Source organism: Petaurus breviceps, unplaced genomic scaffold (genome assembly GCF_028583685.1).
Source record: "Petaurus breviceps papuanus isolate PSGF00001 unplaced genomic scaffold, PetGlider_PUasm1.0 140, whole genome shotgun sequence".
Lineage (NCBI taxonomy): Eukaryota > Metazoa > Chordata > Mammalia > Diprotodontia > Petauridae > Petaurus > Petaurus breviceps.
Window position 1 is genome coordinate 48,084,256 of NW_027185698.1, and position 27,612 is coordinate 48,111,867.

Genomic DNA, 27,612 nt, shown 5'->3' on the forward strand with positions numbered 1-27,612 from the left:
TTTCTGATCTTAGAGAATGCTGGGGCTACTCTTATTTCCAGAAGAGAGAATACAATATTTCTTAATCCTACTAGAGGCCAGGCTCTACCTACTCCCCCTAATTCCCCTGCCCCTCCCCCCCAGGAGGTGGATCAGAAAAAAAGAGGACCAGACTGTTTTTCAGTGATCCTTTAAGAAACCATTATTAGCCCTTTGTACCTTCTTTCCTCCACAGGCTGTTCCCAAGCCCATTGCATTGGAACCTTGTTTTGGTAACAGAGCAGCTGTCCTTTCAGTGTTTGTGAGACTGCCTCGAGGCCTGGGAGGAATCCCCCCACCAGGACAGTCAGGTGAGTGAATACTTCCCCTCAGCTGATGTGGAAGCAGCAAGCTGCCTTTGGCTCTGAGGAAGAGAGCTCTGGGTGGGAACCTTGACCTTTCCTGAGACATGTCAGTGCTGAAAAGAACCTTAGAATACAGGAAATCAACCAGGAAAAATTCTTAAGCTTCTGTTCATACATAGATGGTGAAAACAACAGGTGAGGCCCAGGGAGCGAAAACTGACAAAACATAGAATATCAGAGCTGAGAAGGGCCTTAGGAAATAAAATGTCAGGTGTGAAAGAGATCTTAGAGCCAACATGTCCAAAATGGGACTTGTATTTCTCCAGTAACCCATTCCTTCTCCAGAATTCCCCATTCTATTGATGGCATCATCCTTCCAGTCATTTGAGATTCACAGCAGTGGGTCATCCTTTACCCTCCTCTCTCCTCCAGATCATTCAGTTGTCAAGTCTTATCAATTCTACTTCTCCCTTATCCCTTAAATCCATCCCTTCTCTCACTGGCACAGCGTCCATGCTAATTCAGATCCTCAGAACCTCTCACTTGGACTATTAGAATAACTTCTTAACTGGTCTCCCTGATTTCATTCTCTCCCCTCTCCAGTCTAGACTCTGCACTGCCAAGTTGATGTTTTTAAAACAGACCCAAACATGTCATCCAGCAGTCAAAAATCTTCAGTGGTTCCCTAGTGCCTCTAAAATAAAATGCAGACTTCTCACCCTGGCCTTTAGAGCTCTCTGCAGTCTGGCTCCCGCTCACCTTTCCAGCATCATTTCATAATATTCTTCTTCATGCTTTCTGTTCCATTCAAATTGATCTGCTAGTCCAGTATACACGGCATCCTGTCACCCATCTTGGAAATTTGTACGAATGCCACCCTCTCTACCGTGTTTCCCCGATAATAAGACCTATCCCGAAAATAAGCCCTCCCCTTACTGTGTAAGATTCCTCTAAAATAAGCCCTCCCCCGAAAATAAGCCCTATTGAGATTGCTACTGTAGTGAAGGTGATCCCCTGCGCTACACGCTACATTACGGTACCCTCTGTATGCACCGCCCCTCCCCCCGGGTGAAACACACGCTGCGCTCCAAGCTGCATCCAATCAGAGCTGCAGCAGTGAGCGTGTCATCCTGTTCTTCCCCAGTTATTTGCTTGCTGTCGCCATTGAGAGCAGTGCCGTGGAGGAGAGCTGAGGCAGGACAACATAAGCCCTCCCCTGAAAATAAGCCCTCTGGTGTTTTTCTTTCCAAAAAATTTAATAAGACAGTGTCTTATTATCGGGGAAACACAGTATGCCTGGCCATATTCCTTACTCATCTCTGCCATAGAAAATACCTAGCTTCCTTAGCTTAAAACAAACTGAAGGGCCACCTCCAGAGGGAGGTTTTTCCTCATCTCCTATCCCTGAACAAGGTCATTAGCCACTCTATTAAAATGCCTTTAAAAATTTGTGTATGTGCTTTGTGTTTACTTATATACCTGTTGAACTCTTGTACCTTCCCAAAGTGGCACAATAGATCGGGCCCTAGGCCTGAAGTCCTAGGTTTAGATCCAGCCTCAGACACTTAGTAGCTATATAACCCTGGATAACTCATTTAATCTCTTTGCCTCAGTTTCCTCAACTGTAAAATAGTACTTTACCTCCCAGGGTTGTTGTGAGGATCGAATGAGATAATATTTATAAAAAATAAGCCCAGTGCCCCACCTGTAACATACTCTAGAAATGCTTATTCCCTTCCCTCCCAGAAGAGTGCAGGCTCACTGAGGGCAGGCGCTGTTCTTATTTATCTTTGTATCCCCAATATATAGCACCATGCTTGCATAGAGTAAGCACTTAGTAAGTGTTGTGGAATTGAACTGAACCTATTCCATCGTGGAGAAGAGACAGCTGAGGTGCAGGGAGTAAAGGGCCTGCCTCGTCCCCTCCAGGCCTCTCATCTCCTGGGGCTAGATGGTGCTGACTTGTGGACCCCGAGATACAAGCTGGTCTAGCTCACATACACAGGAGCATGTGTTTGTTGTTGTTTTGGTTTTTTTGTTTTGTTTTGTTTTTGGCTTTTTGGAGGGCAGTTGGGGTTAAATGACTTGCCCAAAGTCACACAGGTAGTAAGTGTGTCAAGTGTCTGAGGCTGGATTTGAACTCAGGTCCTCCTGACTCCAGGGCTGGTGCTGCGTTTACTGTGCCACCTAGCTGCCCCTACACAGGAGCATGTCACAAGAGAGGGCATACAGGTACAAAAACAGGGGCTGTGGGGGAGCAAGTGTTCACTTAGTTACTTCTAATATTGTCTCAAGGTTTACAAAGCATTCTTTATACCAGGACTATGGAGGAAGCAGGACAAGTCTTATGGACTGCCCCTGTTTTACAGAGGGATAGACTCAAAGAAGGGCAAGGCTTGGCCCTATGGGGCTTCACCTCAGCACCACAGACTCTAAACTCAGGGCTCTTTCCACATGAAGCTTAACTAGCACAACCCAAGAACCACAGCCTGGAGCTCAGGGAGCAAGAGGTAGGAGCAGCAGCCAGGCCCGGGGGAGCTGAGGGGTCCAGCACAGCACTGGGGAGGCGGGCTGTAGAGCCTCCTCCTAGCCCTGTGGCCCTGGGGAGGCGGGCTTCACAGAGCTGAGGGGTCCAGCACAGCACTGGGGAGGCAGGCTGTAGAGCCTCCTCCTAGCCCTGTGGCCCTGGGGAGGCGGGCTTCACAAGCTTCCTTTGCTTGGTTTGCTCATCTGAAAAAGTCATAATAATCCTTACCTTGAAGGGTTGTTGTGATTAATGAATTCTGTAACCATCAAAACACTAGAGAAGTGGGAGCTGTTATCATTGCTGTTTGAAGGGCAGGGCCCAGCTCTAGCCCCATTTTTTCAGAGGATAATTCCATCTTACTCTTTGGACACTGATTACTAATAGACGGATAGTCCCCTCCTCCCAAGGGAAACCTAGCTTGGGCGGGGGGAGCACAGGACAGTGTGATTGAAGGGAGAACTCAGCACTTGATTTCCATCCCTTTTCCCACTAGACACACACAAAGGGAACACAGAAAAGGTTATTTGAAATCTCATATATGTTAGTTTAAGGTGCTTCAGCTTAGCTTTGCGAGGACGTTATATTCCCAGTCTCTTCCTCCTGAGTACTCCCTTGGCAGTTTGTCTAGGCCAGCCCTTAGCCCCTAGAGAAGGTGCTAAAAGAATGACATTTCTTAGCTTCCTCCTCGAAAAGGAGGAGTGACAGTTGTGTGGTATAGAGCCCACTGAATGCCTGCAGCACACAGGTGTGCTGGTTTGGAGGGAGGGGGCAGAGGGAGGAAGCAGCTCTTTGGGCACCTTCCCCCCTGGTCTGGCCTTCAGGTATAATGATAGCAAAGGTTCTGCTATAATTAGAAAGTGAAGTCTAATGACCCCTAGCTGTTCCCAGTCACCACACTCCTCTGTCTACTGCCAGCCTACATAGTACCTTCCCCAGGTGTGACTGCTTCTGCTCACCCCAGCTGAAAGTATCTGCTCCCCGAGATTTTCCTGGAGTCCTTTATTAGAATTCCTATTGCCTGTCACATCCTGCCTTAGACCACATTTCTTTTCTTGTGTGTTGAATGAGCCCACACAGACCCACATCCAGGAAGGAGGTAAGCTCCTCAAACAGGGACTCTGCAAGTTCATGCATCCTTTTCTCCCCAAGGTTTCATCAAAGACTTTGAACTTGATAGGCGTTTAATGTTTGTCAAAATGAAACCATAGCATGAAATGTGTTTTCTTACAGAATCATAAAAGCAGATAATTCTGTTTCCTTCCACAAATGCCTGATATGATCCCAGGTGATGGACAAATAGTTAAGCAGCCCATGAAAAACATAGTACTTGGTTTTTTTCCCCCAATACTTCATTTTAATTTATTTTTATTTCTCTCAGTTCAATTCTCTCACTTTCCCCTCCCTCACATATTGAGAAAGCAAGAAAAACAAAACTCGTTACAAATATGTATAGTTATACAAAACAGATTGCACGTTAACCATGTCCAAAAAAAAAAAGAAAATATGCGTCAGTCTGCCCTTTGAGTCCATCAGCTTCCTGTTTGGAGATAGCTTGTTTCTTCATGAGTCCTTTGGAATTCTGGTAGTTACTATGTTGATCAGAGTTACTAAGTCTTTCAAAGTTATTTTCAAAATATTGCTGTTACTGTGTACGTTGTTCTGATTCTGCTCGCTTCTCTTTGCATCAGTTCATATAGGCCCTCCCAGGTTTTTCTGAAACCATCCCCTTCTTCATTTCTTCAGCACAGTAGTACAGCATTTCATCACATTCTTGTACTATAACTTGTTCAGCCATTCCCCAATTGATGGTCATTCTCCTCAGTTTCCAATTCTTTGTCACCACAAAAAGAACTGCTATAAATATTTTTGCACGTGTGGGTCCTTTTCCTTTTTTTTTTAGTCTCTTTGGAATACAGACCTAGTAGCAGTGTTGCTGGGTCAGAGGTCATGCACAGTTTGTAGCTTTCTGGCAGGCAGACAGCTTATTAGTGCTGATCTTCTTGAGGTCTTTTTTCAGGACTTGCTGTGGCCAGTGCACTGGTGGACATTTCTCAGCAGATGCCAATTGCTTACAAAGAGAAATCAGGAGCCATGCGAAATCGGAAACAGCAGCCACCTGCACAGCCTGGAACCTGCATCTGATGCTGGAGCATGAGGACTGTCCCTGTAAGGGTTTTAACACACAAGAACAGTTGGAACGGGAGGGAAGGCAGGGGAGGGGGGAGGGCCACAGATTTTACAGTCATGGTGCAAGCAACTGGAGATTCTTGGAGAAGGCAGCGTCCTTGAGCCCAGCCCTGTCTGCACGGCCGTTTGCTTTGTCTGGAAGCTGCTCCAGTTTGTGTTCCAGAGTCCACCCTTTTCTTTCTCGTCAGATTCATTTCATTTAATTACAGGTCCAATAATGATCTCGTCATCATTATGGGAAGTCAGTGTAAATAAAGCCAGGAGAACAGTTAGGAACGAATGACACTCAGGTTTACACATGGAAAACTGTTCCTGGGGACTTGTATTTCTCAACTGTGCAAAAAAAAAAAAGATGCAGTGTTTACAGGTAAATGTTAGTCATCGATAACTCACCAATGCAGGCTTTTAGGAAACCTTCAGGTGAAGTCACTTAATTTTCATCTGAAGAGTATTCTCTCTTTAAAAAAAAAATTGCTGTTTATTCTTGAACCATCTAGGCAGAGATATCTCTCTTCCATGGAATGGTATTTTTCTAGTTGAGAATTATTTACAGTCCATCTCTTTGGAATCATGTCAAAGTAGAATAGGATGAGACTATTTTAATATAAAGATCAGAAATGTCACTTGGAAAGAATGCAAATTATTGTGGTTTTCTAAGGAATCTTGGTTAATATAGTCTTAACCCATTTAGAACACACACACGTGCACACACACACACAAAGTGCCTAGACTTTAAATAGATCTAGCAATTGGGAAATTAGTATACATAGGTTTTTACATAATTGCATTCCTATATTCCTGTAAAATTTAAATGGTTACCCTAGGCAATCTGTGCTCTTTTCTAAAACCTAATTTGCAGCCAAGAAAGATGATAGAATTTTCCCACCCAAGGACGTGCTTAACCTGGTAGCAGTACCTGGAAGGGAAAGTAGATTTGAGCTACAATATCCTATGTAAAAGCTGCTGTTCTCACCTCTTGTCCCAAGTCAAAGGTGTGTGAATGTGGAGTGTCCCTTGTGTGTGTCCCATAACCTTCTAGTTCTCAACTTTAGTGTTTCTCTTGACCCTTCCTGTGCTTACTCCCAGGACACAAAAGGGGAGGTTTTCATCCTCCACACCCACTGAGGGAATAAGGAGAATTAGAGCACCACGTTAGGTGTTCTTTGGCTTCTGGGAGCAAGACACAGCTCTGTTTCCTGTGTCCATTTCCATTTTAACCTCATCTGCCTTGAGTGTCTATTTTCTTCAGGGTATAGGCTAGTGGACTCAGACATCTGTCTGGAGAAAGGGACAGTCCCTCATGGGATTCTGTTCACTTGACATCAGCTATGTGCAAGGCCCTTTGCTTGGCCCTGTAGATAAAAATATGAAATAAGACAGAGGCCCTTCTAGTAAGAACCTTGCAATCTAATAGGGAGGATGAGACATAGACCCAAATAAATATCGTACAAGGTAGAATGTGGTAGAGGCAAAGAAGAAATTCAGATGGTACTGTGGGAAAATGTGAGTAGGAGGAAGTCACTTTCACTGGGGCTTCCACCAAGGGTCAAAGCCCAGAGCCTGCCATGACATGCAGAAGAGGAAAGAAGACATTTGCCTTTTTTCTCATCACAAGGAACCTCCCCACCTCAGTCTCCCTAGTTGTGGGGGGCTCTTCTCCACCAACTAGAACCTATGATGAGGACTAATAAAGACTGAGCACATCCAGAAGTCTGAAAAGGAGAAACTCAGGTTTGCCAAACAGAGTGAGCAATAGAGAGTTATTTTAAGAGGAGCAGAAGGAAAGGACTCTTAGAAACTGGAAGAACTGCATCTTTTTTTCTCCCATTTTCTTCTGCTCTGTCTCTTAATATCCATAGTAGCCAGTGGGAAAAACCACTCCCACACTGCCTCAGCAAGACCTAGGCTCAGACAGTGGACTAGAAGAACTTCTCTCCCAGTCTCACCTCAGAACAGCTCTGGTGGTGATGAGCGTGTACCTTTGGGCTTTTGGGTGGCCTAAGACCTGTGAGAACAAATGCCTTAGGAATTTCCTCTTTGAAACACAACCCTGAAGAAATGCAGTGATTAGAGAGCTTTTTCTGTTCTCTGACCCTTAGAACCTATTCTTTGTCCTGGGGTAAGATCCCAGGCATGCTTTTTTCCTAAAAAACCAACAACACTATCTAATGTACAAATGAATTACCTCCAATAGACTCAGTTCTCCAAGAATGGACACTTTCCTCTTCACATAGTACTGGCCAAGAGCAAGGGTATATAACCTCTGAAGGTCCCTTTCAACTCTGACTCTGTGTTTCCAGGTGAACCCAGAGAAGGAGACCCCACAGCCCCCCTCTGCCTAAGATTGTCCATCCAGCTTCTCCAGGAGGTGCCATTTATGTAAAGACCTTGAGAGTGATCCAGGCCTGTTGGGAAGGAATGGTGAGGTGGGGAAAGAGGCTGTGGGAGCTGCCTCTTGCAAGAAAGTAACCTCAGCATTGACTCTGAGGACTGATTTTCCCTTTGCTAAGACATTGTTCTCTGCACCTCTCCCCCAACACCCCTCAGCAACTCCCTGCCCTTTCCTTGATAATGTCATTGTTGGAAAAGCCCTGCACAGTAAGTGACTCAGCCACAGAGCAATTAAAGGTGGGCTCTTCAGTGACTTTCAGGAGAGTATGCAGAAGGGGGTAGAAGTAGAAGACAGGACAAACAGAGCCCTGTAGCAGACCAGAGTGAAGAATCCCCCTGGGGAGTGGCCCTCCCTTCAGGCTTCTCTGCCTAGACGTGGCATGGCTGGGCTCTTGTCATGTCTCTGCCTCAGCCCTGCTACCTTCAGCAGACGCTTCACCCAGACTGAAAGTTCAGCTGGAATGGGAGAAGCAAAGTCTCTAACAGCTGATGTGTCTCACTGCTAAGCCAGCTCTCGAGCTCTGGAAACAGGCCCATGTGTCACCAGAGAGTCTGTGAATCAATGAAAACCATTTTAATAACACGGTGACATCGTGTACAAAATGCTAAATCTTTGAAAATGCACATAAAACAGAGAAGCTGCTCATATATTTTTGATGCATTTTAAATGATGCCTAAGTTTTGTCTTAATAACATGCCCCAGTGCTAAGTACTGGGTATCTTTCAGAGCTCAGAGACACCATTCAGTTAGATCCTGATGCTCTGCAAATTGAGCAGGAAAAATATCCCCAACATGTTGATGCATTTAAATGCAACTCATTTCAATGAAATAAACAAAATATCTCAAAATAAAGCTTTTCTCCTACTTCAAAAAAGGCAGGAAGAATCAGGCAGTAAATCAGCTTAAGGCAGCTGTTCCTTAGGAGAGTGTTAAAATGAAGCTGTTTAGCCTCTTGTCCTTAGAATTGGCCCAGATCTCCATTTGCCAGGGGGCCTTGACTTCAGGGCAGAGGTTGGATGCCCTGAGTTTCAGCCCTAGAAATATTTCCCTTGGTTTTTATAGGAGGACATGGAAGCAAAAATTCCAGAGCCATGTCTTAGTTGAAATTCATGGTTGTGTCTTCGTTAGGTTTCTAATGGAAATTTTCCAACCTTTTAGTTTAAAACATGAATGATGCCTTTGGGCACTGAAAAATGAGGGTTATGTTTATTTGGTTATTTTGTTTGCAAATAGCTCCTGTTTTTTCCAACAAAAATTTCATAAATGTTTGTAGCCATTATGTGCAGCAGCCAGTAACACCCCTGTTTACTTGTTTCCTCCCTTCCTTCTTCCCATATTTTTATTTGTATAGGAACCTGCAGTCTGTTCTCTGGGTACAGAAAGACTAAGATCCCTTCTACCTCTCCCCAAGACCTATCTGCCCAAGAGAAGGGCAACCTCATTGCTGTGAGATGCACTGAGAGAGAATTCTAGGCCCACGGATTTTCCCAGGTGATATGTGCAGGGAAGAAAAACAGGGCTGAGCAAGGAGGTCTTTGGGTAAAGGGTAAAGGGTCTTTGGGTAAAGAACATTGAGTCACTGACCCTAGAATTAAAAGTGAAGCTTTTTCTAGTCCCTCTTCAGGGAAAGATGTCATTAGCCTAGTGTAGATCACATGCACTCACCTTGGAATTGGGGTGACTGGGAAGAGGAGGTTGGCATGGCCTAGTGATCAAATAGACACTTGACTTTATCAGCTACTCCACAGCTTGTATCTCGTGTGGTCAAGTTAAGGTTTATGGGGGGGGGGGGGTCCAGCCAACCAAGCACACAGTTAAGGCAGTCAGGTTTTTTCACTTCCTTACCTTTATCAGACATACATTTCCAGTTAAGCAAGAGATGTGACAGTGGTTGAAGAAGAGTAATGTATTCCCTCTAACAGGAGGTCTCTCAGGAGAGGCTGAATGAGAGCACAGATTACAGGGATAGGGCTGTAGAGGGAACCTTTGCCCAGTTTGGACTAGATGCCCTCCAGTTCTGAGATTCTGTTTAGTGGAAAGGTCAACAACCAAACTAAAGAATTGGCTTTGACTTCCACCTGTATCATAGGGAAGGCCTGGGAGAGATGCCTCCCTTCCCTCGGTAAACCAGACTCAAGGGCAGGGGTATGAACAGAGGCAAATTATGCTCAGGATACTTGCTGTCTCTTCCACTTTGAGGCTCAAATGACAGTTATCCAATTTACTGAACTTTTCTTAAACAATAAAAATTCTTGTGCATGTCTTCCAGGTACTGTAATTATCCCCAAGAGACATTTTCCCCCGATTAGTAATTCACACTAATAAAAGCTCTGCCAAGGAGGAAAAATTGTGTAATCGCCTGTAAAATCTGTCAGTCCACCCTTTTAAAAGAAATCCTGAGAGAGATTCCCACTTATTCTGAATTTGGACCTAGCACACATTAACACTAGTGAAACCTTTCCTTGAACTAATTCTGTCTTTGGAAACTCCTTGGGGCTGCGGTTATTTCCAGTTCTTCTGTGTTCGGACTCCAGCTTAGTTTGTTAATATGTATAATTTAGCATTGATTGCACTCATATGTAAATACGGAGTAAGTATTGTAAACTATTTCATTGCTGGGGATTGTGGGTGTTATACATACACAAGTTAGGACTGCAACTTTTTGGTATCTTTTTGTATTGTAAGATAACAGCTAATTTAAGCCGGAACAAGAGAATTCTGGGAGGTCTGTGCATTTTAAACACAAATGTGAAGTACATGTATATAAACAAAAAGTAAATACTGTAATACAAAATTTCCTTCGGAAATAAAAGTAGAAGATCTGGTTAAAGTGCAGCTTTTGGTTCTAAGTATTTGCTCTCACATTTCTGTATTATCTTTTATTTTTTGGTCACCAGAAACTTTTAAGATACTAAGGCAAAAAAAAAGAAATACAGTGGAAAAAAGACGCCTTTAGTCCCAGCCACAGATTGGCTTAAAATCTTCATATGCCAGTCCATCTGGAGGCTTCTCAGTAAGGTTAGTTCTGGGAGTCATGAATTTCCTACTGAGAAAAGCATCTGAATATACTGGAAAGTGAGTGCCTTGGTCCTTGAACCAGATAAAGAGTTGGAGCTCCTGTGATACCTACTAGCTATAAGACTGGGCAAGTTATTCAATTGAAATAACGTATGTTAATCACTTTGCAAATATTAAAACTTTATATAAAAGCTAGCTATTATTATTAAGTGACTTCATGTCTCTGTGCCTCAGTTTCCTCATCTGTAAAATGGAGATAAAAATACTTGGGCTGCCTACTTTATAAGAGTGTTATGGGAGAAGTGCTTCTTGAAGCCTTACAGTACTCTAAAAATGTTAGTAGTTATTCCTGACAGAATAAACCGTTAGGACATTATGACCCAGCGAGAAAACATGTCAACTGTCTACTTTTGTTTTGCTCCACAACTCATTAAAATTCCTCCTTCCCCCTCCCCTTCAGCTGGAGAAGGAATGCAACTTTGCTGCATGTGCCTTAATGGATCCCACTAGAAGCCAGAAGAAGCCTGATTGTTCAGAGGAATGTGTTGGCAAGACAAGAGAATCTTGCAGTGTCTTTCAAAAGCATTTGTATCATTTTCCTCCCAGGGCAGATTGTAAGGGAAGATACTTGGTGAGTCTGTAAGTGCTGCAGAAAGGTGGGGTGCCACATCCCTGGCCTGCCCCTGGCACTGCTTCAGTTTCCCCTCCTCTCCAGGAGATAGAAGGGCTTTCCCACCATGGCCATCAGGAGCAGAACAGGGATGTCGCTGAGGTCCCTACTTGAAGGCAATCAGGCAGCAGCTGGAGCCAGGCCCAAGAAGAACATTTTTTCTAGTCATTACTACTCATAATTTCCCCATTTTGCTCACTCCATTTAATGTAGCAATATTTCATTCATGCATTATAGGCGACAAAAGAGCAGTATTTCTGATGAGGCAGTATGGTGTAGTGGAAAGAACTCAGAGCTTAAATTCAAAAGGTCTGGGTTCAGTTTCTGCCTTTGATATTTACTCTCTCTGTGTGATCATGAACCAATAACTAACCTCTCTGCGCCTCAGTTTCTTTACATGTAAAAATAGGAATAATAACATCACTACTAACTCTTCCAAGTGGCTCTCAGAGCTGAGATCAGGTAACCAAGTTCTTTGTAAGTTTTAGAGGCTACCTCATCATCTGGTCCAGCACGCCATTTTTTGCTGTTTTGCAAATGAGGAAAAACAAGGCCAAAGGAGCTCATGGCTTCCCCCAAATGGCTCAGCGCCCCTTTATCTTAGTGTCATTCATTCAAAAACCACTTATTCATCACCAGCAGGGCCTCCCTCCAGTTTCTCTGTGCTCTGTTCAGGCTTAGAGGCACAGAGAGCCCAAGACTAGACACAGTCATTGCCCTAAGTGGCAATGATCTCATTAGAGAAAGAGTGTCATGTGAAACTTTCAACAAAATAAGGCAGTGTGTGATAACCTTCCTGATTGAAGGGTGCAGCCTGTAAGTGTGTCAGGATTGAGAGAAAATGAAAGATCAGAGGCCAGGGAAGGCTTCACAGAAAAAGACTGAGCTGAACCTTGGAGAATGAAGAGAAAGATGAAAGGCAAAGTAAACAGGAGTGGGGTCAAAAACCCCAGGGTAGGCTTGTGATAAGGGCTAGTCACCATACCTTTGAATGACCTTGAAAATGGGAGAGGTGCTGTAGAAGGAAAGGAGAAAAAATTGCTGTTTTCTAAAAAAAGGAGGAAGGTGGGATCTGTAAGCTGTGCACCAATGAGCTTGATGTCTGTTCCTAGAAAAATTCTAGAGCACCTCATTAAGAGAGTGATTAGGCAGGCTATGACAGACTGAGCTCACTTCCCTTTGTGAGAGGATGTACTTAGATGGAGAAAATGCCATAGCTGTAGTGTGATGACCACATCTGCAGTACTCACTATAAATTTCACCAAAGCATTCTACAAATAGAGAGATGGAGAGATAAGCATTGGATTATAATACCAACATGGGGCTGGTTGCATAACCAGGCCCAGAAGAGTAATGCGATCATAACCCTTTGGATGTTCTCCAGTGCAGTACCCAAAGAATTCGTCCTTGGCCCTGTGCTGTTCAACACTTTTATGACTTGGATGAAGGCATAGATAACATACTTGTCAAATGTGCAGGTGACATGAAGCATCGGGCAATGTCTGGCTAACATGGTGAATGATGGGATTCAAATATAATCTTTGATGAGATAGAACAGTAGGCCAAAACAAATAAGATTAAATGTTAAAAGATTGAAAGTAAAATTCTGTACTTAGATTTTTAAGAACCACAGATACAGAATGGAAGAGATTTGGCTAGACAGTTGCTATGAAAAATATCTGGTTGTTTTAATGCTCCAAAAGCTCAATATGGGGCAGCCAGATGGCTCCGTGGTGCATAGAGCGCTGGGACTGGAGTCAGGAAAATGAGTCTTCCTGAGTTCAAATCTGGCCTCAAATACTAGCTGTGTGACCCTGGACAAGTCACTTAACCCTGTTTACCTCAGGTGCCTTATCTGGAAAATGAGCTGGAAAAGGAAATGGCAAACCACTCCAGTTTTTCTGCCAAGAAAACACCAGAAGGAGTCACAAAGAGTTGGAAATGACTGAAAAAAATGACTAAACAACAAGAACAAACTCAGTATCTGTCAACAGGGTGACATGGTAGCCAAAAGCCATCATCTTCAGTTCTAAGAGAAGCATCGCCTCCAAAATGAGGAAGATGATGGGTCTCATAGACACTGCTTTAATCAGGCCACAGCCAGAGTATTGTGTTCAGTTCTGGGCATCATGTTTTAAGTGAGATAGACAAGTCGGAATGGTTAAAGGACAAAAAAGTGTCATTACAAGTCTTACATTCAGTGGATGCTGAAGGAGCTGTGAATGTTTAGTCTAGAGAAGACAACAGGATCATAGGAACAAAGATTTAGATTTACAAGGGACCCTAGAGATCTTTCATCAGATGAGGAAACTGAGGCCAAGAGACTAAATGATTCACTGAAGGTCACAGTAGAGCCGAGATTTGAACTCGGATACCCTTGACTCCAAATCCAAAGTAGCTTCTTTGACTAAGTGATCTTCCTTCAAAAAAAAAAAAAAACTACCTTCCTTCTCCCTTTGCCATCTCCCTCCTTCCCATTCCCTTCTTTCTCTATTTCATCCCCCTCCTGTTTCTCCCTTAATTCCAACTCTCTTCTGTTCAACCTGTTCCAAATTCAGAAAGTCCCACTCCAAAATCTCTCAATACCCTTAGCATCCTCCCCTGTTCCTATTCCTTTCAGCCAAGCCCAACTTCTCCATACCCTTTCTTCCCCATCAGCATATCCTAATCTTTCTCTCAGTCTGTTCTAAGCATTTAGACTACATGTTGAGTATTTCATAACGAGGAGAGTCTTGGTCAGGTACAGGTTGAATAGATGGCCTCGGAAGTCCCTTTCAGGCCCTCTATTCTGGGAACGAGCCTGGTGTGTCAATGCAGTGAGATAAGGATTGATCGGTAGGGTAGGACCAGGATACAGAGGGCCATCAAAGCCACTGGATTCAGGGGATATGAAATGTGACTAGACAGCAGTCTGTATGGGGAAAAGCTCTGAGTGTTAAATTGAGATTCGAGATCTGAATGCAAATGTGGTCTCAGTCATTTATTTACTGTGTAACCCTGAGGAAGTAATTTAGTCTCAGTTTTATCTCATCCATAAAATGGGGATAATAAGAGCACTTCATTTCACAGGCAATTATGAGGATCGTAAATCAAATAAAATTAATTTGTGTATATGTGTATGGGACTCACTGGGAGGGACACCGGAATATTGTCAAAACAATTGTTGCAGGTAGAACAAAAAAGGAGAGATTGATCACTTCTTCATCTAACCTGGTAAGCACCTCTTGCTATGTCACTCTGCATCAGTTCATGTCTTCCAGTGATTCTCTGAGTTCTTCATATCCATTGTTTCTTCTTGCATTTCATTACATCTTTTTACACTTATGTGCCGCAATTTGTTCAGCCATCCCCCAGTCAGCAGACATCTATTGGGTTTCCAGTTCTTTACTACCACAAGTAGTGCTGCTATAAATTGTTTAGTATATATAGTGCCTTTCTTTCTGTCTTTGACTCTCTGTGCCTAGCACTTTTCCCAAGTTTTCCCACAACCCATCATTTGGCTCATGGTCTTCTCCACCCCATCCTTGCCATCATCCACAGCCTTCTCTATTCTTCTTAATGTCTCTTCTAGTGGACTTACCAGTTAATTTCTCCACCATCCCTACCTCAGGCCCACGCACTTACATTGTGTCACCTTTGGACGTGACCCCTCTTAAAATTGTACCACTCACAAGATCTGAAGATGCAAAATTCCATTCTCCAGTATCAACTTCCTGACTACCTTTGCCACTCACACTAAGCCTTTTTGCCCATATCACATTCTCTGATCCCTTACACCATCCTTCTCTCAATCTATCTCCCACACTAGCATTGTTCACCTCCAAACCCAACCTTGACCCTACAGCCAACCACATTAACATTTCACCATCTACCACCTTAGAATTCCTTACTCCCTGACCTTCTGCCACCCCTAACCTGTGAATCTACACCATTGGGTAACCCTTGAAACGTAATCCCAGCTGAGAGACAGCCAGTTGTATTAGACAGAGGGCTGGCCCTCACAGTCAGGAAGATCTGAGTTCTAGCAGTATGACCAGAGGGGAGAAGGCTCAAAGACAGCAGGAATGACTTCCTTGTGTATGATTGGAATGGTGTAGAGTGTGGGAGTTGAGGAGGCTCTTTAACTGAGGGTATTTGGTGGGATGTCTGTTCTTATATGGAAGTCCAGCACATGTTATGAAGTCCCCAAATACAAGGGTGAGGGTTACATTGGAGAGGAACACTTACAAGCCAGGCACTAAGCAGAGGGTGGACCATGTCATTTCCCAGCTCAAATTCTAGCACTCCCTCATTGCCCCTAGTATCAGTTACTCTGTTTGGCTTCATGCCTGTCCCCTAACACTCTTTCCCACCTTGTTATACATTATTCCCTAGCTCTTATCTGGGTCTTTGCACAGCTGTCCCCCAAGCCTGGAATTGACTCCTCTCAACCTCTTGGAATCCGTTATTTCCTTCAAAACCCAGCTCAAACACCACCCTTTTACATGAAACCTTTCTTGATCCCTCTAGCTCCCAGTCCCCTTCCCCTCCAAATTAGCTTGGATCAATTTACTTATATTTGTTCACATTCTCTGCCCACGTGAGCCCCCCTGCCCCCTTCCTATAGAATTCAAGCTTGTTGAGGTCACGGATTGCTTCATTCTTGTCTCTGTGTTCAGCATTCAATATTGTTTCTTCAGTGCTACCCCTGCTCACATCCTGTCAGCAGAGAATCTCAGCTCATATTTTTTTTTAAGCAATTGGGGTTAAGTAACTTGCTCAAGGTTACACGGCCAGGTGTTTCTGGGTGGGTGCTAAGTGTCTGAGCCCGGGTTCAATCCCAGGTCATCCCGACTCTGGGGCCGGTGCTCTTACTCACTGTGCTACCTGGCCACCCCTCAGCTCATATTTTAATGAAAAAAGACAATTCCACTTGAGCTCCCTCTTCTCCCCTACTCCATATCTCGAAACTCCTTAACACCATCCCCTCCTCCCCTGCTTTCTTTCATTCCTTGAGGGGGTGACCAACCCCCTACTTGTACCTTCAATACCATCCCTTCCTGGATCTGCTGTCATTGTCCCCCAGCTGTATTTAATCCTTAACCTCTCCCTGTCTGCTGGCTCCTTCCTTGTTGCCTGTAAAAACATCCATGTCTCTCCCCATCCTTACAAAAATTCTCACTTGACCCTACCTTCCCCTCAAACTGTCATCCTGTATCTCCAACATTTCACAGTCAAACTCCTTTTACAAAGCAAAACCATCTACACCCATTGCCTCCACTCCCTCTTCTCTCTCTCCTAAACTGTTTGCAGCCTGGCTTCTGACCCAGTCACTGAGCTGTTCTCTCCAGTTACCTAATTGCCAGATCTAATGGCTTCTTCCCAGTCCTGATCCTTCTCGAACTCTCCAAAACACTTCGCATTCTTCACCTGATGCTCTCTCCTCTCTTTGCTTGCTTCTCCTTTGACTGTTCCTTCTCCATGTCTTGCTACTGCATCATCCATATTGTTTCCCCTGACTGTGAGTGTGCATGCTCTTGGTGACTTCGTGAACCCCACTTGATCCCTCCCAGCTCCTAGAAAGAAGGGGATAGATGCTAAAAATGCAGAGGCATAACTCACAAGAGTTAGCAACTGAGTGGTTATGTGGGGTGAAGGAGGATGGGGAATCGAAGATGACTGAAGTTTGGAGCCTCCTGACTGGCCACATCAACTCCCTCCAGGAGCTGGAGACATCAAGAAAGGCCTCGTGTAGAAGATGGTGCTTGAGCTGGGCTTTGAAGGAAATAAGGGATTCCAAGAGGTTGAGGGCAGGAGAAAGTGCATTCCAGGCTTGGGGGACAGCTGTTCTGTTTTTGTTTCACCTTCATTTTTCAATATATCTCTCCCCCATCTCTATGCAGATGACATCCAGAGATATATGTCTGACCCCAGTCCAACCCTGCCAACTGCCTTTTAGACATTTTAATGACCTGAAGGACATCTAACTCAATATGGCCAAATTAGAACTCTAATATTAGAGTTGTCCCCCAAACCCACTCCCCTTCCTGGCTTGCCTGTTTCTGTTGAAGGCATCTCTGGCCAGTTGGGAAGGCTTCAAACCTCAGTCATCTTTGATTCCCCATCCTCTCTCACCCTGCATAACCACTCAGTTGCTCACTCTTGTGAGTTATGCCTCTACATTATTAACATCTGTCGCCTTCTTTCTCCTCACAAGCCCACCACCATAGTTCATATCCTCATCACCTCTCACCCAAGACTACTGCAGTTACTCCTGATATACCTGCCCTGTCTTTCCACTCCCCATCCCATCCTCCACACAGATACCAAAGTAAAATGTCTAACACACAAGTCTGTTTTTCACACACACACCCATTCAGTGGACTCTCAGAGCTCCTTATTTCCTGTAGGTTCAAAGCAAACTTCTCTGGCATTTAAAACCCCTCACTGCCTGACCTTGATCTACCTTTCCAAGTTTTTTCTTCACACTTCTCCCTTTCACACACTTAAACCTTGCTGCTCTCTGTACTTTAACACAAACCGTCTCCCATGCCTATAATGCCCTTCCTTCTCACCTTCCCCTCTGAGAATCCCTAGCTCCCTTCAAGTCTCATCTCCAGGGGCTCCAAGCTCAGCCTTAAAGAAGATAGGTGTGAATGTACCTCCCATTCTTTGCAGAGTTGAGACTGTGGGATTGGAACTTTGTGCACACTGCTGGATTTGATAATGCTATTGCTGCTTAGTTTTGCAAAATTGCTTCCCCCCCTTTTTTTAAATTCTTTGTTGTAAAGAATTTCTCTCTAAGAAATGAAGGTGATACAAGAACAAAAGTTATCGACAAGAAAACATTTTCAAAGAACAAAAGAGAACATAAGTTCCTTGAGAAGAGGGATGGTTTCATTTTTGTCTTTGAGTCTCCTCATTCCCAACACAGTAGTTCTGCACCCAAATGGCAAGAAACTCCCTGTTCTCTTCTACATTGGTGCCCAGGCTACAGATTGTGCCTGGAATAGCCTATCGTCTCTCCTCTCTCTGTCCCCTCCTGTCTCTTTGTCCTTCTAAGGATTTCAAATGCTTCCTCCTATGGGAATTCTCCTCTGGTTCCCCATTAATAAAGAATGTTATCTTTATTTTTTAAAAAAACTTATTTATTAAGTGCCCTTTGTTGTTCATTCATTTCAGTTGTGTCTGACTCTTCTCAACCTCATTTGGGGTTTTCTTGGAAATATCCTGGAATGGTCTGCCATTTCCTTCTCCAGTCATTTGACAGATGAGGAAACTGAAGCAAACAGGGTTAAGTGACTTGCCCAGGGTCACACAGCTAGGAAGTGTCTGCAGCCAGGTTGAACTCAGATCTTTCTGACTCTAGAACCAGTGCTCTGTCCACAGGACAAATCTTTTGTTTGCTCTTCTCAAATACATACATGTGGCATTGCATATTATATAGTTGTTTTTATTTTTCCCACTACTAGACCGTGAGTTCTGTGAGAGCAGGGGGACTGTCTAAACTTTGTACTCTTTGTTTTGCGAAATGTTCTCACACACAGCGCTCGCATGTGCTCTCTCTCTCTCTCTCTCTCTCTCTCTCTCTCTCTCTCTCTCTCTCGTCTTTGTACATGAACACACACACACACATATACAGCCTGCAGAAATTCACAGACATTTATTAAGGGGAGATGAAGAGATACACACAACTGGAACCTGTGCCTTAGTTCCTTGTGAAAGTCAGTATGGTTCAGTGGATAGAACACTGAATTTGGAGTCAGAAGTCTTTGACTCTTCAACTGAGTAACTGTGGGCATATTAACTCTAGTCAATAACTCAGGAAGGTGAGAATGTTGTAAGATGTTGGGAGGGGGTATTCCCTAGCAGGGGTGTTGTAAGGACAAAATGAGAGATTCTATAGAGCCCTTTGCAAACCTGGAGTGATCCTGAGCAAGTCCCCTTCAGAACTCAGGATCTAACCTCCCACTTGATCTCCTCCCCTCCACACAGCTGCCAACTGGTCTCTCATTCCTAAAGCTTGGATCACACCTTGTTAACTCCCTACCCAAAAGTCTTCAATGGCTCTCTATTACTACCAGAATAAAATGCAAATTCCTTCACCTGGTATTTAAAGTTCTCCCCAGTAGGACTCCAACTTGCTTTCCAGTCTTATTTCCTATTAGTCTCCTAAAAATCTGTGTCCCAATTAAACTTCTCCCTGCACATGACCCTCCATGTCCTGCCTGCCTTTGCCCAAGTTTGGAACATGTGCATTCCTTACCTCAGCCCCAGAGAATCTCTAGTTTCCTCCAGAGCACCACAGAAAGGCCACCTCCTCCAGGAGGGCGATCCTGATTCCCTTCACCGATAATATTCTCTCCCTCTTGAAAGTACTTGGTCCTCTTCCATTGACACTGTGTGCTTATTCACCAGTATGTGTGTTGTAATCCCCATTAGAATTAAGCTGAAGGGCAGGGACTGTTTCAGTTCTGTCTTGCTGTTCCCAGCTCCTAGCATAGTGCCTCAGCCATAGTAAATGCCTAATAAATGGTTGGTGAACTGGATTGCTCTCTTGAAGTTTCTTTATCTATAGAATAAAGGAAAGGTCTAAGGTGCTTCCAGTTCAAAATCCTATGATCCCCTCTTCTCCCTCACCTGCTGGCCTGAGACTGACAGGCTGTGTGGGCAGCTAGGTGGCACAGTGGATAAAGTGCCAGGTCTGGAGGCAGGAGCACCTGAGTTCAGATCCTGCCTCAAACATGTCCTAGCTGTGTGACTCTGGCCAAGTCATTTAACTTGTTTGCCTCAGTTTCCTTATCAGTGAAATTAGGGTAATAATATCACCTACCTCCCAGGGTTGTTGTGAGAATCAAATGAGATCATAAGCACTTAGTGCAGTGCCTGACATGTAATAAGTACAAGATAAAAGTTAGCTCTTATTATTTCAGCAATGCTGCCCCAGGGAGCGTGACTGGCCCCCCACCTGGAGTAAGAAGCACCATGTGTGTGGAAGGGGGAAAGAGGGAGGCAGGGAGAGAATGACCATGGGTAGGTGAACTTAGAAGTCCCCCATGTACAAGGAATTGCCACCAACACTGAGGGAGTCCTGACTTTAGGCAGTGAGTTTTGGTGCCCATGTACCCCATTCAGAAGAGGGCTGGGAAGTGTGAGAGAGATGAAGAAAGGCCCAAGTCTCAAAGGGATAGCTCAATGTGGTCAAGAGAGTAAGGACAAGTCCTGATTCCTGCCGTGACTCACTTGGTCACAGAGCAAATCACTCCCCTTCCCTGGGTCTTAGTTGCCCCATCAGTGAAATGGGGATGAAACCTGATCATCTGATGTGTCTGCTCTGAGGAAAGCACATTAAAGCACTAATGAAATTAAATGAAATCAACATCAGCTGGACCAACATTCTAGCTATTGTTTGTTGCTGCAAATAATTTGATTCTACTTTATTAAATACTAAGGTTTCTGTTTAACTTTCTTATTTAAAGAAAAAAGTCCCCAAATTTGAAACTTAAAAACAAAGAATAAAAAGTTCCTGTGCTTTAAAAATAATTTTAAAAAAACCACCCTCCTAAAAAATAAACTCTTAGAAAGAACAAATAAAAAAATTACAAGTCCCCTATTATACTCCACCTTCATCTGTATTGGTATCAGTGCCTGAACTTCCTCCCTGCCCCTCCTTTTGCCCCTCTGCTTTCCCTTTACTCTTCATCCCACACCCTTCTGAGGAGTTGCCTGGGAAAGAGGTGGCTCCTTCCCCTCACCCAATCACTCAAAACCTCTTCCACCTGGAAGGAACCTCAGGGGTTTCTAGTGCATCCAGTCCCTGAACAGGGGCTCTTTCTAAAACATCCCACAGAGGTGAGCATCTGGCCCATGCTTGAAAAACATCCAGTGATGAAGAAAATCCTATTACAATAGCCCGTTCCCTTTTTTTTTTAGTGGCCACAATCATTCATTTTTCCTGCTGAAATTTGCCTCCCTTCCCTCCTCCCTCCCCTCCCCCCCCATTCCACCTTCTGAGAACAAGGAGAATAAATGGAATCCCTTCTCCAAGTCAGTCCTGGTCACCCTCCTTTCCACCTATTCTGGCTTGTCAATGTCTTCCCTAACATGTTGTGCCCAGAATCTAATACCCTCTTGTAGGTGGGGGAAGAGGGATCCCACCAGTGCTAAGCCCATGGGGCCACCCCCAGCTTTGTTCTTAAGGCTGTGCTCCTCCTTAATGCAGCTAGGATAGAATGAATGGTTTTTGTCTGCCATGTCATACAACTGTATGGTGACTGTACTAAAACGCCCAGATCTTTTTTCAGGGCAACTGTTGTCTAGACCTGCCTTCCCAGTCCTCTATTTGTGCAGTTGCCTTGATGCCATGTACCAGCGCACTGTGCCCCACCCCCACTCCACTCCCAACAGGATCAAAAGAACTGTTTTCTATAGGGTTTTAATGTTTACAAAGTACTTTCCTCACAACAGTCCTGGGAAGTGAAAATTGTTATTAGACTAGAACACTATAGAGCTGAGAGGAGGAGCCCGATGTCATCTAAGGTTATTCCCATTTTAAAGATGAGCAAATTGAGCTCAAGAGAGTGATTGACTTGTCCAAGATTACACAGATAATGAGAGGCAGGGTTGATAGTCAGCCTAGGTCTCCTGACTGTCCATAGTTCATTGCATTACACCAAAGCCAGACATCTCAGTTTCTTTATCAGTGATAAAATTGAATTCTATGATCTCCAAAATTCTTTCCATTTCTAAAATCCTATCATCTCATTTGATGAGCATTTTATTAAGTACCTGCTTTATGCCAGTTCCTGCTCTCAAGGAGTCTTACATTCTATAGGTACCTTAGACTTCAGATACCAAGGTTTAAGGCCAGCCCCCAGCCTAGAAGGCAGGTGGTTCAGAGCATTTCAGGTCCAGCAGTCTCTAAGATGGGATGTCTTCTCTGCCCTCTGAGTCATTCACCACAGTCCCCCAGCCTTTCCTCTCTATCCTGGGTCAGGAGAGAAGGGCAGGAAGGGTCTGGGTCACAGACCAGCAGAGGTCTGAGGTTAGGGAGAGTTGGGGCCAGCTCAAGGGTGACCCCTTAGGTCCCTACTTCTCTTTGACTCAGATTCCCACTGCGCCACCTCACTGGAAAAGAATTGATACAAACAGGATCATTCTGTCTTCTGCCAGCTGTCCTAGTCAGGGCAGGAACCAGAGGACCAGGGCTATAAGAAGCAGTTGATCCCTGGGGAGGTGAGTCAAGCCTTGAGCCCCCCAAATCCTTGGAGAGCTCCCAGTAGAAGGCCTGCCTTCACCTGATACCTGCAAGGAAGAGAGGGGCTCAATCAAACACTTAAGTGTCTACCACAGGCAAGCCCCTGTGGTTGCAAGGACAAAAACAAGCAATAGGTCTTGCCCTTAAGGTGTTTACACTCTGGGAAAGAAGGTATGGCATGGATACAGATAAGTAAAAACCTGGTCATTTGAGGAGGAAGCACTAATGGTTCTGGGAGCAGAAAGGCTTCCCATAGAAAGTGGTGGACAAACAGCTTTGAGGATGAGGCAATGCATTCCAGATCTGTCCAGGGTCCTGGAAGCCAGAGGGATGATGGGGTTAAGAGGATAAGAAGTTAGAACCAGTCAGGCTAGAATATAGTGTGTGTAAGTGGAAGTAACATAAGATCTGAAAAGAGAGATGGGGGCGGGGGGGAGGAGGGGGGCGCACAGATTAAGAAAAAGGTTCACATTTTCCTGGAGCACTTTGCACCCATTACAGTCTCCCTGGTATCATGTTTATTTATCTGCATGTCTCATGCTGCCTATTAGAGTGTAAGCCCCTTCAGGGTAGGGACTCTGCCCTTTGCATCTTTGTGACCCCAGGAGGAGCACAGAACCTTGCAAGTAGTGAATGGCTAAAAAATTTTAGTTGAAATAAATCAAAAGGAGAATAATATGCGAAGATGTTGTCTGTGTGTGTCTGTGTGTGTGTGTGTGTGTGTGTGTGTGTGTGTTTTTTCTCTCCTCACAAAGGTTAGGCAATTGATGAATGCGTATGGGAAAACTCTTTCCCTATACAGCAGGGGCTGAGGCTTCCCAAGTAAAGTGGTCAGCCCTGGTTTGAGGTGGTTTCAGGCTGCTTGGGAGCAAGTAATCCTCTGAAAAGAGAGAGGAACTCAGGCTGGGGGTACCAAGAGGCCTATGAAGGAATATTGAGGCCTAGAGAGACTCAGAAAATTCCTACCTTGGTGGGCTTGGGGGGCTTCAGTTGGTTGAAGAGGCTATGGCCAGGACCAGGGGGTTCCTGCAGGTATGTTCCAGGTGGAAAGACAGAGGGACCCCAGCTTAACCTTGTCTGGTTGCCAAAAGCCAGGATAGCATTTTCTGGTGAGAAAGAAGATGGGATAATGTGGTAGAATCTGAACCAGTTTCTTCCCTGTCTGCCCTCCCTTCAGTCCCCCTTCATCCCCAGCCCCCACCTCTAGACTCCAAGCACTTACGAAGACAGGGGTTCCCCACAAAAAGTCCCAGGAAGGTCTCACATTCTTCAAGCCTGTTCCCGCTGGAGCTGCAGCTGCACCAAGGTGCCACAGCAGTGCTTATATTGTCCACATAGTTGGGTGTGATGGGGGTCCCTGGGAAGGGAAGAAAAAAGGCCCGAGATAGCTGTCCTCTCCTTGCATCTAAAACACCTCTTCCCCACACCCTGGATGGCCCTGTAGTGCCCCACTCTGTAGATCTAGGATGCCTGAATAGAGATAATCTTCCCCCAGTTTCTGGGACGCTCTCCCATAAACATCCTCAAAGACATGAAGACTCTGTAGATGCCCAGCCTTTCCATGCTCTTAAACCCTAGGATGATCATGCAGGGAGTACCCTCCCACACACTCAACACAATACACTTAGCCCCGTACTTAGGATGGACACCCACTTGTGTTCAGGACACCCAAGTAAATACCCTCCCTTCCAATACCCATTTTGCCTATGTAGACATCCTCCCCTCCTCATACCCAGGGTAGCTCTGGAAGCAGCATTATGCACAGTGCCCAAGTAAATACATATACCCTTTACCTAGCTTGCCCTTATAGATGCCCAATTCCTATATACAAGAAAGCTGTGGAGATGCACTCTGCTCCCCAGCCATCCCCCACCCCCAACAAGGCTCTCTATGGACCCTCTTCCCTCCCTTTATCCCAGAGGCTGCTGTAGATACTGACTCCTCCCTGTACCCAGGTCACCCATGTAAATTAAGCTGCCTCCCTAGATCCAGGATGCCTGTGTAGACACTGCTAGCTCATACCCAGAATGCCAGTGTAGGCCCATAGGCAGCTGGGGGAATCCTCGTGGATACATCCACTGGGGGTGAGCAGGGACGGCTGGCAGGCTGCTTGGAATTCGGCCAAACGAGACCTGGTAGGGGCCGGAGATAGCGTTGGGCTCTGCACTGACCGCGCCCCGCGGGTGCCCCAGTGGCCGCGCCGGGCTCTCTCTCCTCTTGCCCTCCCCGGCTCACCTGCACACGTAGCCCCGGCGGCACGTGTCCAGCGGCGCCAGGCAGTTGGGCCGGGCGGCGGCGGCCGTGGGGGCGGCGCGAGGCCCGGGGCTGGGGCCGGAGCTGTAGGAGCAGGCCGGGACGATGGTCTGCCTCCGGCGCTCGGCGCACGCCGCGTCCCCTGGCCCGCAGGGGCAGAAGAGCAGCGCGTGGCTGAGCGCGGGCCGGACCCGATCGAAGAAGCGGCGCAGAGCCTGGTGGCAGCGCGCGCGGGGGCAGCCTCGGGACCCGGCCCTCAGGCACAGAGCCGCGTAGTCCGCGCGCAGCCGCTGGCACAGCCCGTTCACGTTGCAAGCCTTGGTCGCGTCCAGGCAGCGGTTCCCTCGTGGGGACGGGTTCTCGCCCTCGGACCCTGTGTGGAACATGTGGGGACCCATCAAGGCTAACCTTATAATCTGCCCTCACCCCTCTCCCGGAAAGCCTCCCCTGCCCTTGCCCCACGGCAGGAAACTTCGACCTAGTAGTGTGGGTCCGAGTGGAGCTGGAGAGGGGTAACATTTTCAAATGACTATCATTCGGAACAGGAAAAACCAAATACCCAGAATGGGTTAAATAACTCCAAGGGCGGATTATCCGCTGCCATAAGGCAAATCACTCTGAAGTCAGGTGATGAGATCCTTCGACTGGCGAGTTATTCCCCAAAAAGCGGGTAGCCAAACATATAGCCCAAATCTCAGAGCAGGGCTTCTTTGCTTGGGGTTCATTAACTTGGTGTTTAAAATGTTTTAACTACAGTATTTCAATGTGATTGGTTTCATTCGTAATCCTATGTATTTTATGCATTTAAAAGCATCATTCTGAGAAGGATTGATAAAGGGGCCCATGGCACCAAAAGACCTTAAGAACTGGGCTAGAAGATCCAAAAGACAGATTCTTTTTAATGAATAATACAACGTGGATATTCCACTGAGCAGACTGTCTTTCCCCAACATTGGCTCTCCCTGGTTCCATCTCTATAAGAAAGGAGCAGTGAGGAGAGGAGGGAATAAGCTTTTTTAATATAGCACCTACTATGTGCCAAACACCATGCTAAGCATTTTACAAATACTCTGTCTTTTGTTTCTCATAGTAACCTTAAAAAGTAAGTGCTGTTGGGGCGGCCAGGTGGCAGCAGTGAGTAAGAGCACCGGCCCCAGAGTCGGGATGACCTGGGATCAAATCTGGGCTCAGACAGTTAGCACCCATCCAGAAATAACTGGCCGTGTAACCTTGAGCAAGTTACTTAACCCTGATTGCTAAAAAAAAAAAAAAAAGTAAGTGCTGTTATTATTCCTATTTTACTGAAGCAGACAAAGGTTAAAGGATTTGCCCAAGGTCACTCATCCAATAAGTATCTGAGGCCAAATTTTAACTCAGGTCTTTCTCAGGTAACTTTGACTGCTTAAAGTGATTCTGAGCCCCAGGCCCCTGGCAAAAGACCATGGTAAGAGGAACAAGGATGTCTGGCCTACCAGGACAGGAGAGTTCCCGAATCAGTGGCCTGAAGAAAGTTAGGTGCTGCCTTGGGCTTGGTAGCCCTGGGGAAAGTTATTGGGGGTGGGAGGATCTGTGGAAGGAGGCTGATTCTGAATGGGGGAGATTGGAGGTGTTTGGGTTCTCAGGGATGGTTGAGGGCTTTGCTGGGGTACGTACCTGCTGTAATGGCTGCCAGTCCAAAGTAGTCAAGGCCTCTAATGAAAGGCTCATAGGGGGAGCTGTCTAGCATCATTTCTTGGATTCGTGGGGCAGAGGGAGGAGGAAGAGAGATAGAGAGATGAGGAAAGAGATTTCTGAGCTTCTGAAGTTGTCTTGCCTCCCCCAGCCAATCCTGTCCTTCTGTTGCCATTATCCTTGACCTTTCTCAGAGCTCTGACCCCCCCACCCACCTGACCCTACCCAGCATAGGAGCAGACAGGGAGGGAGAGGTACAGCCCTTGCTCTGGGGAGCCCCTGGCCTGAGGGGAGGCTGGACACCTATGGTCTTAACAGGGAAACATTCTAGCCCAATATTTTCTCAAATGTGTTGAAAGAAAGTGTATTCAGTCCAATAGGCTCTTCTCTGTCCTCTTCCTTAAACAGTCTGCAGCATTTGGCAATTATTGCCAACTCTATCCCAACATCTACTCCTTGCTTTTCTGGGATTTGGGCAGAAGGTCCTCTCTTTATTCTCTTCCTAAAGCAATGACTTCCTACATCTTTCTTCATTTCTTTTACTGGTTCATCTTCCCTTTCCACCCCCAAATGTGGGCACCCCTCAAGGCTCATTCATCATCCCTCTTCTCTCTAGACCATCCATCTCCACTGGGATGTCTTGCCTCAAAGTGTAATGTGAAGAGTCCTACTTCAGAGTCACTGGCTCTCAGAAGTGAGGAGCCCTCAAGCAGGCATGGACCTCAGCAGGCATCTAGTCTACTTACAAAATCCCTTACAAGTGGTTTACTCATCTCTGTTTGGAGACCTTGAGACAGGAAACTTACTACAGTATTACTAAGACAACACATTGGATCACTCTCATTTTCAGGATTTGTCTTTACATGGAGACAAAATCCCTTTCTGAAACTCCCAATCTCCACTGAAGAGGCATAAAGTGCTAGACTGAGCATCAGGAAAGGTCTGGGTTGGAATCCCACCACTGACACTTAGTAACTATTTGGCCATAGACAAGACACTTAACTTTTCTGAGCCTCAGTGACCTCATCCATAAAATGGGGATGATGATATTTTAGAACCTTCATGAATCACAAGACTGTTGGAAGGCTCAAAGGATCAAACAACTGTAAAGTGCAGTAAAAGCTATATGAAGGCCAGTTATTGTTGCTTCCGGTTCTGCCTTCCAGGGCCAGGCAAAGCAGTCCTAATCCCTCTTCCATATGGCAGCATTTCAGACTCTTGAAGACAGATCCTGTCCAAGACAGATCTAGTTTTCCATTTTGTTTCTCCTGTGGCCAAGGTTGTAAGGTCTTCAACAGGCAAGTCCCAGATCTTCTCCCCTTCTGTTCCCCACCC

At 45.5% G+C, this 27,612-nt stretch overlaps 2 protein-coding genes across 3 annotated transcripts in view; one reads left to right on the top strand and one right to left on the bottom strand.

Annotated features, from left to right (window-relative positions):
• Positions 1 to 10,264, top strand: part of ATRN (attractin) — a 237,717-nt gene extending 227,453 nt beyond the window's left edge. Inside the window, exons 28-29 of one of the 2 annotated variants that reach the window (XM_069071714.1) lie at positions 215 to 324; positions 4,856 to 10,264. In XM_069071714.1, coding sequence (XP_068927815.1) covers positions 215 to 324; positions 4,856 to 5,240 — 495 coding nt within the window. In that variant the 3' untranslated portion in view covers positions 5,241 to 10,264. Of the gene's footprint in view, positions 1 to 214; positions 330 to 4,855 lie in introns of both variants that reach the window. The other variant, XM_069071705.1, reaches the window with a different exon arrangement.
• Positions 10,265 to 21,624: 11,360 nt separating this feature from the next.
• GFRA4 (GDNF family receptor alpha 4) lies at positions 21,625 to 26,335 on the bottom strand. The gene is made up of 6 exons (XM_069074318.1): positions 26,260 to 26,335; positions 24,589 to 24,979; positions 24,376 to 24,485; positions 23,576 to 23,710; positions 23,320 to 23,459; positions 21,625 to 22,400 (listed from the first exon to the last, which is right to left on the bottom strand). Exons 1-6 carry the CDS (start codon positions 26,333 to 26,335, stop codon positions 22,278 to 22,280), a joined length of 975 nt encoding a protein of 324 aa, XP_068930419.1. The 3' UTR covers positions 21,625 to 22,277.
• Positions 26,336 to 27,612: the final 1,277 nt, after the last annotated feature.

Coding starts and splice junctions, on each gene's coding strand:
- GFRA4 (XM_069074318.1), bottom strand. CDS start 26,335: ATGATGCTAGACAGCTCCCCCTATGAGCCTTTCATTAGAGGCCTTGAC. Junction 24,980..26,259: donor ACTGGCAGCCATTACAGCAG/GTACGTACCCCA, acceptor TGTTCCACACAG/GGTCCGAGGGCGAGAACCCG. Junction 24,486..24,588: donor CGCCGGGGCTACGTGTGCAG/GTGAGCCGGGGA, acceptor GGCCCCTACCAG/GTCTCGTTTGGCCGAATTCC.